General features: G+C 34.0%; 1 protein-coding gene across 3 annotated transcripts in view; it reads left to right on the top strand.

Annotated features, from left to right (window-relative positions):
- LOC134685371 (uncharacterized) overlaps positions 1-13,119 on the top strand; it is a 68,770-nt gene that overhangs the window by 30,589 nt on the left and 25,062 nt on the right. For 2 of the 3 annotated variants that reach the window (XM_063545076.1, XM_063545075.1), the window contains exons 8-12: positions 3,753-4,097; positions 4,938-5,191; positions 7,404-7,470; positions 9,215-9,295; positions 11,055-11,258. In XM_063545076.1, the coding sequence (XP_063401146.1) occupies positions 3,753-4,097; positions 4,938-5,191; positions 7,404-7,470; positions 9,215-9,295; positions 11,055-11,258 (951 nt within the window). The remainder of the gene's footprint in view (positions 1-3,752; positions 4,098-4,937; positions 5,192-7,403; positions 7,471-9,214; positions 9,296-11,054; positions 11,259-13,119) is intronic. The other variant, XM_063545077.1, reaches the window with a different exon arrangement.

The raw sequence follows: 13,119 nt of genomic DNA, 5'->3' as shown, positions 1-13,119 counted from the left end.
TGTGTTCTACCCAACAAATGCTGAAATACTTGCCATTGTTATTATCTAGCTGGCAACTATGTTATATATAACTAATTGAACACTTTTTTAATAATTTTTATTCTGGATTACTAAAAATATGACCAGAAAAACCATAATAGATCGTCGAATCATCCACAAGTTTTGAAGTTACACATAGGAATTAGTGCTCATTGTGTAGTTTATTATGACCTGTGCTGTTGGCTAAGATGTCAAAGAACAATTGTATGAAATATTTAATCGCCGAAAATCTCTTAAGACAAGTAGTTTAGATTTCCCAAATGGCCAAAGTCGTAGGAATATTGTTTGTCATCAATACGTAGTACACTAAGTCAGTAGTTTAACTATTCATGCTGTTGGCGTCAATTTCAAATTAGAAGACGATTTTTTCGTATCTTTTCAATTTGGAGACATGGGTGCAAACTAGCGGTGGTCCGAGGTCCGCGAACTTCCAGTTTTGCACGCGGAAATTCGACTTGGTTTCTAGCTACGCCCGACGAAGTCACTTTCCACTTGAAAGAAAATAAGAAATAACTAAAGTCTCCAAATAAACGATGTAAAAACTTATTTTCATCATTATAATTAATGAAAAGGATGTTCATTTTGTAAAACCGCTAGCTTTATACAGAAAATCCCCGACAAATAATGTGTAAATTCGAGTAAAATCGTATCTGATTGTCAAAAACAACATTGTAAACACAATAACATGCCGTGAAGACAAAATTTTACCATATCAGATCCGATTCCGGATGCGGATAAGGGTAATTCCGGGTTTCGGCGATCGACTACTAAAACATCCAGACAGGTGACAAAATACATCTATGCATGGTAAAGGAGTATAAACACTAGAATTGACAACCAAAAGATATATGAAAAGGAAAGAAAAAGCAGAAAATATTTTATACAGACACTCAAAATTACTTTTTGACCAATTTTAATGTCAAAATCCAATACAATGTGACAGCTGGGAACAGTATATCTAACAATATATATGTTCATGGTCACAGTATAAATTTTCTTCATCAGTGATTAATGATGATAATGCATGTGAGATGCTTTTAAAGTGTTAACATATTACTGCAATTTTGAAGGGTTATTTTTTTTCTCAATTTCGAAGGGTCAATTAAAGTATACTATATTTTTACAAATAATGCAACTATATTATATAATACCTGTATGTAAGCAAATCATATGATATATAGGTGGCGTCCTTTAGGCCACTCTACCCCCTCCTGTTTGATTACTTAGAAATGGTCGAGATCCCCACCCCTAAACCATATATTCAAGTATAGGACAATATAATAAATAAAATAAAATATAGGAGGAGTCAACCCCTCCTGTTTGAGAATTTGAAAACCGTTGAGATCCCCACCCCTTAACAATATATATTCAGGTATGGGACAATATAACAATTCAAATGAAATATAGGGGGAGTCCCTGGAGTCACCATACACCCTCCTGTTTGAGAACTTGGAAATGGTCAAGATCCTCACCCCTAAACCATATATACTCATCATGTATGGGACAATATAACAAATCAAATGAAATCTAAGGGAAGTCCCTGTGGTCAACCCACCTCTCCTGTTTGAGAACTTGGACACGGTTGAGATCTCCACACCTCAAACATATATATTCATGTATGGGACAATATAACAAATCAAATGAAATGTAGGGGAAGTCCCTAGGGTCACCCTACCCCTTCCTGTTTGAGAACTTGAAAAGCGTCGAGATCCCCACCCCTAATCCATATATATTCATGTATGGGACAAAATAGCAAATTATTTACATTTACTATGGGCAGGTCACCTCACCTTTGATCCCTGTAGTAGTGAATATTTGTCTGATTCGTGTCTCATAACTTTTGTACTATAGAACACAAACTCAGTTTTTCTTTCCTGGGAAACCAGTCCATTCATACTATTACATGTTCGTACTAAGTCAACTTGTACTACTAGCAGTCATCTAAAACAACGTTAGCTACCCAGTAGAACAACTGTAATCATTTCGAACTTGTACCACTGCAGACTCACCATAAAAACTTGATATACATTGATATATGCATTGCTTTTGAAACCTTGATAACATATACATTATTTGCCTTACTAATTAATTCATTAGATAGAGATTAATACATGGCCTTTTCCATATCAGCCTGGGTATCATCCCGAGACCCTCATATCAGCCCGAGACGGAGTCGAGGCGCTCATATGGGTCGAGGGATGATACCCAGGCTGATATGGAAAAGGCCATGTATTAATCGCTTTATCATATACTTCCGACAATAGTTTTATGTAAGGCAAAAAAAACCAACAACAAATGCAACAACTAAAACAGTCAAAAAACGTTATAAAGAAGTTAAGTTATAAATCAAATATACTATTATTGTCAACCAACAGCATCACTACCTCCATATATATGTACATTGTATGGTAACATTTCCTATAGAGGCAATTTGAAACATTGAGTATTTGGAAGAGTTTCATGATCATTTTACTCCATGTTTGTTGTACTATAAAATGATTCATCATTGCCAATGGCATTTGTAAGCAAGTACTACATTATCCCCACAAAAGTTCTCGTATAATTTTGACGTCGTCATCAATATCTGACGTCACAATGGAAAAATAAACAACCGATACCGGAAACACCGAAAAGTAACTTGCACGAGAAGCACTGTTATGGGTTTTTGCACGAGACGCCCCTGATATGGGTTATCAGACCGGGCTGATATGGGTTATCAGCCTGGGTGGGAAATTATGGCTTGTGTACTTCCGTTCGTTACACATATGCAAAAGCTATCATATTAATGCTAAGTATATGATAAATAAACATAAATGTATAGTTTACAGTAGTGGAGTGTGTGCATAATGGCATTGACGGAGATACACCTAGAGCTTGGTGGACGAAATACGCTATTTGCAGCCTCTAGTTTAAATCCGAACCAATAAATATTTCCAATAAGTTAATCTAACCTTAACTATACCATGGATTATATTTAGGCAACAGTAGTTTTCATATGTTTAAACTTATAAATCGACAATAAGACCGACCAAAGTACAAACAAGAATAGAGGAATCGTATAAAAAGAAAAAAGATCAGGTGTGTCAACATGTTTAGGGGCTATCGCAATATATGCATGGCAATTAGTGTGCTTTAACCCTCCATCAAAATGTTACACTATATTATCAAGATACAATCGGGATTTGGATATACTCGGAATATTACAGATTAGAATACTATATAAAATAAGAAGCTGTGGTTTGATTGCCTATTAGACAACTGTCCCCCAGATTTCAAATGACACTGATATGAATTACCGTACAGTCTTCTACAAAGAGAAAAAATACAGTAAATGTTTTCTAAGATCTGAGACTTTGAAAAAATGGATTTATATGGAGTGTAGAAAACAGACATATGACATCAATCAATCACCTCTCGACGGTGTGACAAAATATATGCAATTTTATTTGCAAGCGATTAACGTGTATCCTATTGAGTGAAGGAGAAAATGGACGAGGTAATGCATATATACGGAATGGGGGAAAATAGATGGTTTGCTATATAATTCGTATAGATAAAACTGAGTAGGTCCTCAAATTAATATAAAATTGAAAAATATGATTACAATCGATATAAAACAGTCACATATAAGCCGTTATCAAATTAATATGTGAAACTTGCTATTTTCGATTTGATATACTAGAGTTCTAAATTAAATCTTTATCATTTTACAGATAAGAAAAACACACTCATAGCAAACAAATCCAACGACCAATATTTAATCCTGGACATATTGATGCAGGCAGGAGCAGCATTGGAGACGAAAACGGTACACGGAGATATGCCAATACACATAGCACTTAGATACAGACTCAGAAACAACGAGAAATATCTTGATAATATTCGTACTCTATTAAAGTACAGCACAGATTTAAACTTCCAAGATGGACAGAAAACTTATCCACTAAATGTTGCTGCCAAATGCTGTACTTGTGATATTATAATTAATATGATGTCTCTCGGGGCTGATATCGCGTCAACAGACAGTGATGGCAATTCTGCTCTACACTGTCACATAGGTGTGTATTTGTGTTTGGTACCTAGGTAAACATCATAAAATTACTTAATAAATTGTAGTTAGTTACTGTCGGGGACGAAACGTTCACCAACAGTGGCATCGACCTAGTGATGTAAATAGTTATCAAAGGTATCAGACTTATAATTTGATATGCCAGACATTCCAAAACGCTTAAAACATTAAAAAATCTACCAACAACAATACACTTACTTTGACAAAAACTTTGACCTAAACTTATCTTAGAACATTATTCAAAATCATAAAAAAGTGTTTATCAAAATCAATATCATGCGAAGCTCCAATCTACACTTTATTTTTTTATCGGTCGTCCCATTGTCTATATCGTTCTGCTTAGCTCTAAAATAGCATATCACGGCTTTGTGACGTCAAATACGATGACCGGGCCTCAATAACTTTGACATATCAGCGACGATATAATGTTTGAACCGACGTTTATAAGTCTGACCCGAACTTATGAAGACATATAAAATATTACCTGCTCAAAACAATATGAAGGCTTTTTGATCTCGTTCTCTGCGCTCACTCGACAAAAGGCTTCATATTGTGACTCGCAGCTGATATTTTACAATATCAACATGCAGACAACCTGATAATCGGTACTTATCCAATAAATGAAAAGAAAGAAACTTGAAAAATCAAGATCTGACATGTTTATAGATCGCTGGAGTGTTACTTCATGGGCTCAAAACTAGCCTTGCATTCATATAAATACAGAGATATTTTTTTTACCGTTTACATGTATTTCTAGTGTTTATATTAGCTTTACAATATGGATATTTCCTTATATCTTAATTTATCGTATTATTGTTGCCTTTTTAAGATGCTAAATCATTTGATAAAGACGTAGTGTCAGCATTGTTGAAATCTGGCGCTGAAATGAATGCAATCAATAATATTGGAGAAACGGTGTTGATGCGTCACATAAGGAATGATAATCAAACCTCAACTCCAGACACGGTCCAGTTTTTGCTAGATAATGGAGCTGATCCAAATATGTGTGACATAGAAGGCAATTCTACGTTAATGGAGGCAATTAATCACGACTTTTATTCAGCTGTTAAAATTTTGGTACAGGTAAGAGTTAGAAAAATCATCGAACAATACCCGGCATATATTGTAAGACACACAGACGGTTTCGGCTACGCGAATGAAAAGAAATGCCAACTGATAACTGAAATTAAAAAAGCATTGAATAAAAATGTTGTCTACAAACTGTCTGAAGAAAGCTTCCTTGGGGAAGAAAGCTCTTTTAGATTTAATTGAAACAAAATTGAAAATTGAAATGTGGAATGTGTCAAAGAGACAACAACCCGACCATGCATGGAACAGAAAACAGTAGAAGGTCACCAATAGGTCTTCAATGCCGCGAGAAACTCCCGCATCCAGAGGCATCCTACAGCTGGCCCCTAAACAAATATATATACTAGTTCAATGATAAGGAACGCCATACTAAATCCAAATTGTACACAAAAAACTTAAATTAAAAATAATACAAGACTAACAAAGGTCAGAGGCTCCTGACTTGGGACAGGCGCAAAAATGCGGCGGGGTTAAACATGTTAATGAGATCTCAATCCTCCCCCTATACCTCTAGCCAATGTTGAAAAGTAAACGCATAACAATACGCACATTAAAATTCAGTTCAAGAGAAGTCCGAGTCTGATGTCAGAAGATGTAACCAAAGAAAATAAACAAAATGACTATAATACATAAATAACAACAGACTACTTTTAACTGACATGCCAGCTCCAGACTTAAATTAAACTGAATGAAAGATTATGTCTTCATCATATGAATATCAGGCACAATCCGTCCCGTTAGGGGTTTATTATCATACCATCATAACATATGAACTTTGTTTACAGAAATTACACTATCAATGACATTGTCAGCACAATCATATTAAATCCTGGTCATGGGATGTTGAAACACATTGGGGACTGAAAGTCAGCTAGCATTGGCAACGATCAGTCGTTTGAATGTCATCAAAATTTTAAACCATAATTTAGTATGTTTGAAAACCAGAAATAATAAATTATTGTTCAAAGTCTGCCTAAGACTGTTTGTAATATTTTATTTTGATTATCTTCTATAACATTTTGTTATTTATATCAGTTTTTATTAGCATACGACTGCAAAAATGTAAGTTAAAGGGCATTTAAATGTAGTTTCAAGTTTAATATCCTTATGATGTGCTCATGTCCTTTTGTTGTGTGATTATAGGGACTTATTAATACCCGAAAGATAAGCCAGTCATTCAGTAGCCATTTTAATCATCAGTTGTCTATCTGTTTTGCACCGATAGAACAAAGTAGTTAAAAATTAATCAACGGCAAAAAAAAATTCACAAACTGACGCTAAGCTAACAGAATATTAAGAAACAGCACGTGAATGTTTTTAGCACAGACAATGTTGATTCCCATTCAACAGCTTTATTTTCTATACTCCTTTTTATGTTGTCTTAGTAATTGATTTTGAATGTGTGTTAAACCAGTCATTGTCATAATATAGCTTTACCAATTATGATTTTGTAATTAAACATTAGTTCATTCGTCTTTGGAATACATGTAGTTGTATCATTGTCAATCATATTACATCTCGTTATCTGTATTGTTGTAAACTACGTTTGTATTTATTCTCTGTATATTTATGATTATATTTTTCCCTTTACTCTTTTGTAAATATAGCGACCAGTATCATTATTATCACTGTCTGTGTTGTTTTTTAATGTTATAAAAGCTATATTTAAGAGGTCTGAATTACTGTGGGTAAAACTCTACGACATTTGGTTAAGTAAATAAAATAACGCTTTAAAATCTATAAATTAATGATGTGCAATCCCGTAGAAAATAAATTTTCTTAACGAACATCTAGATTCCCTTACCGAAGGCTTTACAAGTAATTCATAGATTACCAACATTTAAATCAAAAACGTCAATACAGACATGGTGAGGTAAAGTTCTGAAATATTAATCACAGACGATCATTTCTATTATAAAAAAACACAATGACTAGAACAGGTGTTTTCTAATAAGTCCTGCCAATGCCATCATTGTTTATCTGAGCTTTGTTTCAGCATATTTATATGAAACTTATATGAGAGTAGCAGAAAATGTGTTTTCCCCTTAAGGTAAATTATTGCTATGAGTGTGCCGCGGTCAATATTGATGTATCTCATAAACAGATGAACCTGCTCTTATCCTCCATATGTAACCGGTCACTAAAAGTATAATTTAACTATGCCGAAATTATAATATTTTGACTCTCTTTTTCATATATTTGTTAGCACAAAGCAAACATTAACCACGTCGGAAAAGACGAAAACACAGCTTTACATTTATGTTTATTGAAAGGTATTTTATTAATTTAGATGATATATCCTATTTAGAATAAAATAAAACAAATAAAATCACTGTTAATGCCTATTGCAAATGTTTTCACCTGTCCTAAGTCAGGAATCTAATGTACAGTAGTTGTCGTTTGTTTATGTAATTTATACATGTTTCTCGTTTCTCGTTTTTTATATAGATTAGACCGTTGGTTTTCCCGTTTGAATGGTTTTACACTAGAAATTTTGGGGCCCTTTATAGCTTGTTGTTCGGTGTGAGCCAATGTACCGTGTTGGAAGGCCATACATTGACCTATAATGGTTTACTTTTATAAATTGTTATTTGGATGGAGAGTTGTCTCATTGGCACTCACAACACATCTTCCTATATCTATATACACACTAAAGTTGAATAATTTGGAAAGTTTTAGCCTCGGCTGAGAGGAACAGTAGAAAAATGTATTTGATTGAGATGCATGCACATAGTCTTCACTAGAATCTTCAATGTGGCATAAGACATCTTTTAAAAGAAAAAAATATATAAACCAAATGTTATTATTACTGTCATACTGTCGAATATATCAAATGGTTTTTGATTTAAATTTGCTTGAAAGTTATAAACCTGTTTTTACTAGATGTTAATTTTGATAACTAAAAAATTTCAGAAAATTTTAGGTCAACCACCATTACCAGCATCAGCCATTAAACACTCACATGCAAACTGTATTACAATTTCAACTCAATATACTGAAGTTGCATGAACATAATTTCTTAAGTCAGTTATCATCACCAATGATATAAAGAGTGTATTACTCACACGTATAAGGCAAAGAATAACGGTGCAACGCCTGTAATCTTCGTTCATGTTTTAAATATTAACTTCAATAAGTAAAATATGCACCTAGTTAATATTGTTGTCATATGTTACAATAAAAACTCAATTCTATTTCGAATCAGAGTTGCCATTAAAATGCAGTTATTAAAGCCGAAATGGAGAGCCACTGTGGAGTGGTTAGTGCATCGGACTACTAACACAAAGGTTCCTGGTTCGATCCATGTTCAGGGAATAAAATTTCAGGGACTGATTGTTGAGCTCCCTGTTGACACCATTTGAGAGTATAGTCTTGCGAAACGATGATAGTCAGTCCTAAGGGGAAGATAGATGGCTGACCCGTGTTAAGAGAGAGACATATCTCTAGCACGTTAAAGACGTCCTTGTAGATTTCGAAAAAGAGCAGGCTAATGCCGCTACAAGGCAGCACTCGCATCATCCGCAAAGTGGAAAGGGATTCATATAAGTTGCAATAACTTGTTTCCCAATCACCTATAAATAAATATGTTTAAACTTGTTCAACGTAAACATATTCATAATACTGACATAACACGGAAAGGAAACAATTTTTAAAATATTCACGAAGACAGATACACGTTAGAACTCTGTAAAGCTTAATGCAAAGGCTTAATTGGCAGGAAGAAGGGAAAACAAATATATCTTTACTACTACAAATATGTATTTAATTCAACTGTAAAGGAGGATTTATGGAAGTTCTTCACTACTCTTCCATACAGTTTGATTGACATGTTTTATATTGATCATATTTTTAGACCAACTAAAAGGTTTAGCTTCGCATATTGCTTAAGGTCATACAGCGCCCAATAGTTGTTTGCATTCTCTTCTCGTAGTGTTAAGGGAATGGAGATATCATTGACAATCATAATTTAAACTAAACAACCAAATTGTAATTATGTTTGGGCATTACATTTTGTAGGACCTTTGAAGTATGACAGTGCAAAAGATATGAAATTGAACCCAATATGTCTCGAAATGATTGAAGATGTGACAAATACAGGTAAGAGATAGACGGCAGATGTCAATGGTGCAATCAAACTTTTGATCAATGAAGAATTTACAACGCAATAGCAAAGATCTTAAACTACCAAAAGACACACACATGTTCAAACAAAACAACATAGAAAAACAAAGACTGAGCAACATGAAACCTACTGTAGTTAGGGCAGTACTGATTAAGAAACCTACTGTATTTAGGGCAGTACTGATTAAGAAACCTACTGTAGTTAGGGCAGTACTGATTAAGAAACCTACTGTAGTTAGGGCAGTACTGATTAAGAAACCTACTGTAGTTAGGGCAGTACTGATAAAGAAACCTACTGTAGTTAGGGCAGTACTGATTAAGAAACCTACTGTAGTTAGGGCAGTTCTGATTAAGAAACCTACTGTAGTTAGGGCAGTACTGATTAAGAAACCTACTGTAGTTAGGGCAGTACTGATTAAGAAACCTACTGTAGTTAGGGCAGTACTGATTAAGAAACCTACTGTAGTTAGGGCAGTACTGATTAAGAAACCTACTGTATTTAGGGCAGTACTGATTAAGAAACCTACTGTAGTTATGGCAGTACTGATTAAGAAACCTACTGTATTTAGGGCAGTACTGATTAAGAAACCTACTGTATTTAGGGCAGTACTGATTAAGAAACCTACTGTATTTAGGGTAGTACTGATTAAGAAACCTACTGTATTTAGGGCAGTACTGATTAAGAAACCTACTGTATTTAGGGCAGTACTGATTAACAAATATTACAGTTCTAACGGTTTTTTATATCTTAAAAAACAAACAATATATACATCTTGAAACTGTTTTATTCATTAATGTTTTTGGAATGAAACCAATGATAAAACTCCTTCAATATACATTGCATTAGATTTGTAATTAATCTGTTAGCTTTTTATTTTAATTTTTCACTTAAATGTGGGTTATTGAGCGACAGGACATACTCAATACACCGGAAAGTGATTTCGGTTCAACGTTTTTAATTAAAGTGTTTTTGTTGTCTTTGATTATGTTTTGTTCGAATAACGCCTCATAACAATACAAGAAAACGAGGCGGCAAGAAGGGATGCATAATAAGTACTCATGAAAATACCCGCTATCATTATTATATTAATCCACCAACTCTTCAACAACAGTACTGCTATTCCGATTCTAATGTATAACAAACAGTAATAATACGATAGAGCTTGAGCGAAATGTATAAATTTGAAGTAAAATAAAATTCCGCGAAACTTCATGAATGATTTTAGCGCAAGGACGTCATGGCTAAACATGACGTCATACAAATGAAAACTTACAATCTGAAGGTTATTTCGTTACTTTTACGATTCAAATTTGGATAAAATCACATTAAAACGGCGTGTTTAGGTAGGTGTTGTTTCATTTTTGATCAAATTTTAGTAATCGAATATTTGTTGATCCATGAATTCTAAATGGCAGATGCATCCTTAGTTACGACTAGTCAAGTGTGGATTTGACGGTAACTTTTAGCCAATGAAAAAAATGTTACTTAACAATTGCATTAGAATCCTGATTATAAGAATAATGAAATAGAAGTATTTTTTTCAGACACAAAGGGTTAACAAGGAGTAGGGAAATAGGTCGATTTGTAAGAGGGTCTCCAAATGTTAACAGGGTATAAGAACCTTTAAGATAGAAGTAGAATACATACCTTTCGTATTTAATAAGTGAATCGTTCAGTGCTCAATACAAGTTAGAATTACAAATGGGAATGTAGATATATGTATATATATTTCAGAATCAGCTACTGAACACTTCAAACGAAAAAGAAGCTATTTAATGGATAATTCAAACAAAGTTGGCAACATTTCGGACATTTCAGGAGTTAAAAAGCGTAGAATTGTACATTGTTTAGGACGGAATGAGCCACCAAAGAAAGCCCCAAATCAATCATCTGAAACAAATGAAAAAGAAACAAATGATAACGTAAATCAAAACAAAGGTATAATTATAAAATAGATGAATGATAAAATGATTAAATGATACTGACGATGTATTCATTTATTATAGTCGAATACGAATATTTTTAGAAATCAATATCACCACAAGTAAGATTGCCTTTTAGAGTCAACCACTTCATCTCATTGTGAAAAATGCTTTGGAGTATTTACTTTTCTCTAATTCTGTCAATATAAAAAAAGAAGATGTGGTATGATCGCCAATGAGACAACTATCCACAAAAGACCAAAATGACACAGACATTAACAACTATAGGTCACCGTACGGCCTTCAACAATGAGCAAAGCCCATACCGCATAGTCAGCTATAAAAGGCCCCGATAAGACAATGTAAAACAATTCAAATGAGAAAACTAACGGCCTTATTTATGTAAAAAAATGAACGAAAAACAAATATGTAACACATAAACAAACGACAACCACTGAATTACAGGCTCCTGACTTGGGACAGGCACACACATAAACAATGTGGCGGGGTTAAACATGTTAGCAGGGTCCCAACAAACATGTTAGCAGATTGTTTACACATGCACATATATCTAATAGAAATATGAATGATTTGATTAAATATTTAGGTATATTTGTGATCGACATAAACATGAACATTAACATGCGATTAAAAGGAATTTCTTTTTTCCATATGAACTCTACATGTCTGCTGTTAGCCAGCTTAAGCCAGTAATATTTTTGGTATACAATTGTGTTCGTGTTGCAAAATTCAATATCTCAAATTTTCAGTGTACATATTATTTTTCTATACATTAAATGCTACGATTCAGGGATGTTTTTCCTAATTTAACCCTTAAAGGGAACTTTCGTCCTGAGTACAGTTGTCAAGTTTGTAGAATTTCGATTACTCCGTACAACATGTGCATTGATATATTCATGCGAAATAGATTCAAACACCAGTGATAAAGGCTAATGGTAGTATTTTGATCTCCTGTTAAATGGATATTAGCTGTAAATTAAGTGCACCGATTTGATTCCAACTTTATATATTAGAATAATAACATACTAAATAAAGGCAAAAGTAGTATAACGCTGTTCACAAGTCATCAATCGACTAAGAAAGAATAGTTGGGTGTCCAGTGTCTAAAAGGACTAGTTTTGCATTTGTTTGCCAAATTTCATGCTCGATTAAAACGTACTTGTAAAGAAATTGGCAATCAAATACACAAGTCAAAATATTGGCATAAATGAAATTGAGAATGGAAATGGGGAATGTGCTAAAGAGACAACAACCCGACCATAGGGCAGACAACAGCAGAAGGTCATCAACAGGTCTTCAATGCAACGAGAAATTCTCGCACCCGGAGGTGTCCTTCAGCTGGCCCCTAAACAAATATATACTAGTTCATTGATAATGAACGCCATACTAAACTCCAAATTGTACACGAGAAACTAAAAGTTAAAATAATACAAGACTAACAAAGGCCAGAGGCTCCTGACTTGGGACAGGCGCAAAAATTCGGCGGGGTTAAACATGTTTGTGAGATCTCAACCCTCCCCCTATACCTCTAGCCAATGCAGAAAACTAAACGCATAACAATACGCACATTGAAATTCAGTTCAAGAGAAGTCCGAGTCTGATGTCAGAAGATGTAACCAAAGAAAATAAACAAAATGACAATAATACATAAATAACACCAGACTACTAGCAGTTAACTGACATGCCAGCTCCAGACTTCAATGAAACTGATTGAAAAATTAGGTCTTCATCATATGAATATCAGGCACAATCCTCCCCGTGAGGTGTTTAGTATCATACCATCATAACATATATGTGAAGAACATAACCCGTGTCATGCCAACAACTGGTTTATTAATAATAAATGTGTTCAGTTC

The sequence above is a fragment of the Mytilus trossulus genome, chromosome 9, assembly GCF_036588685.1.
Source record: "Mytilus trossulus isolate FHL-02 chromosome 9, PNRI_Mtr1.1.1.hap1, whole genome shotgun sequence".
NCBI classification, from domain to species: Eukaryota; Metazoa; Mollusca; class Bivalvia; order Mytilida; family Mytilidae; genus Mytilus; species Mytilus trossulus.
This window is presented reverse-complemented; position numbering and strand designations above follow the sequence as displayed.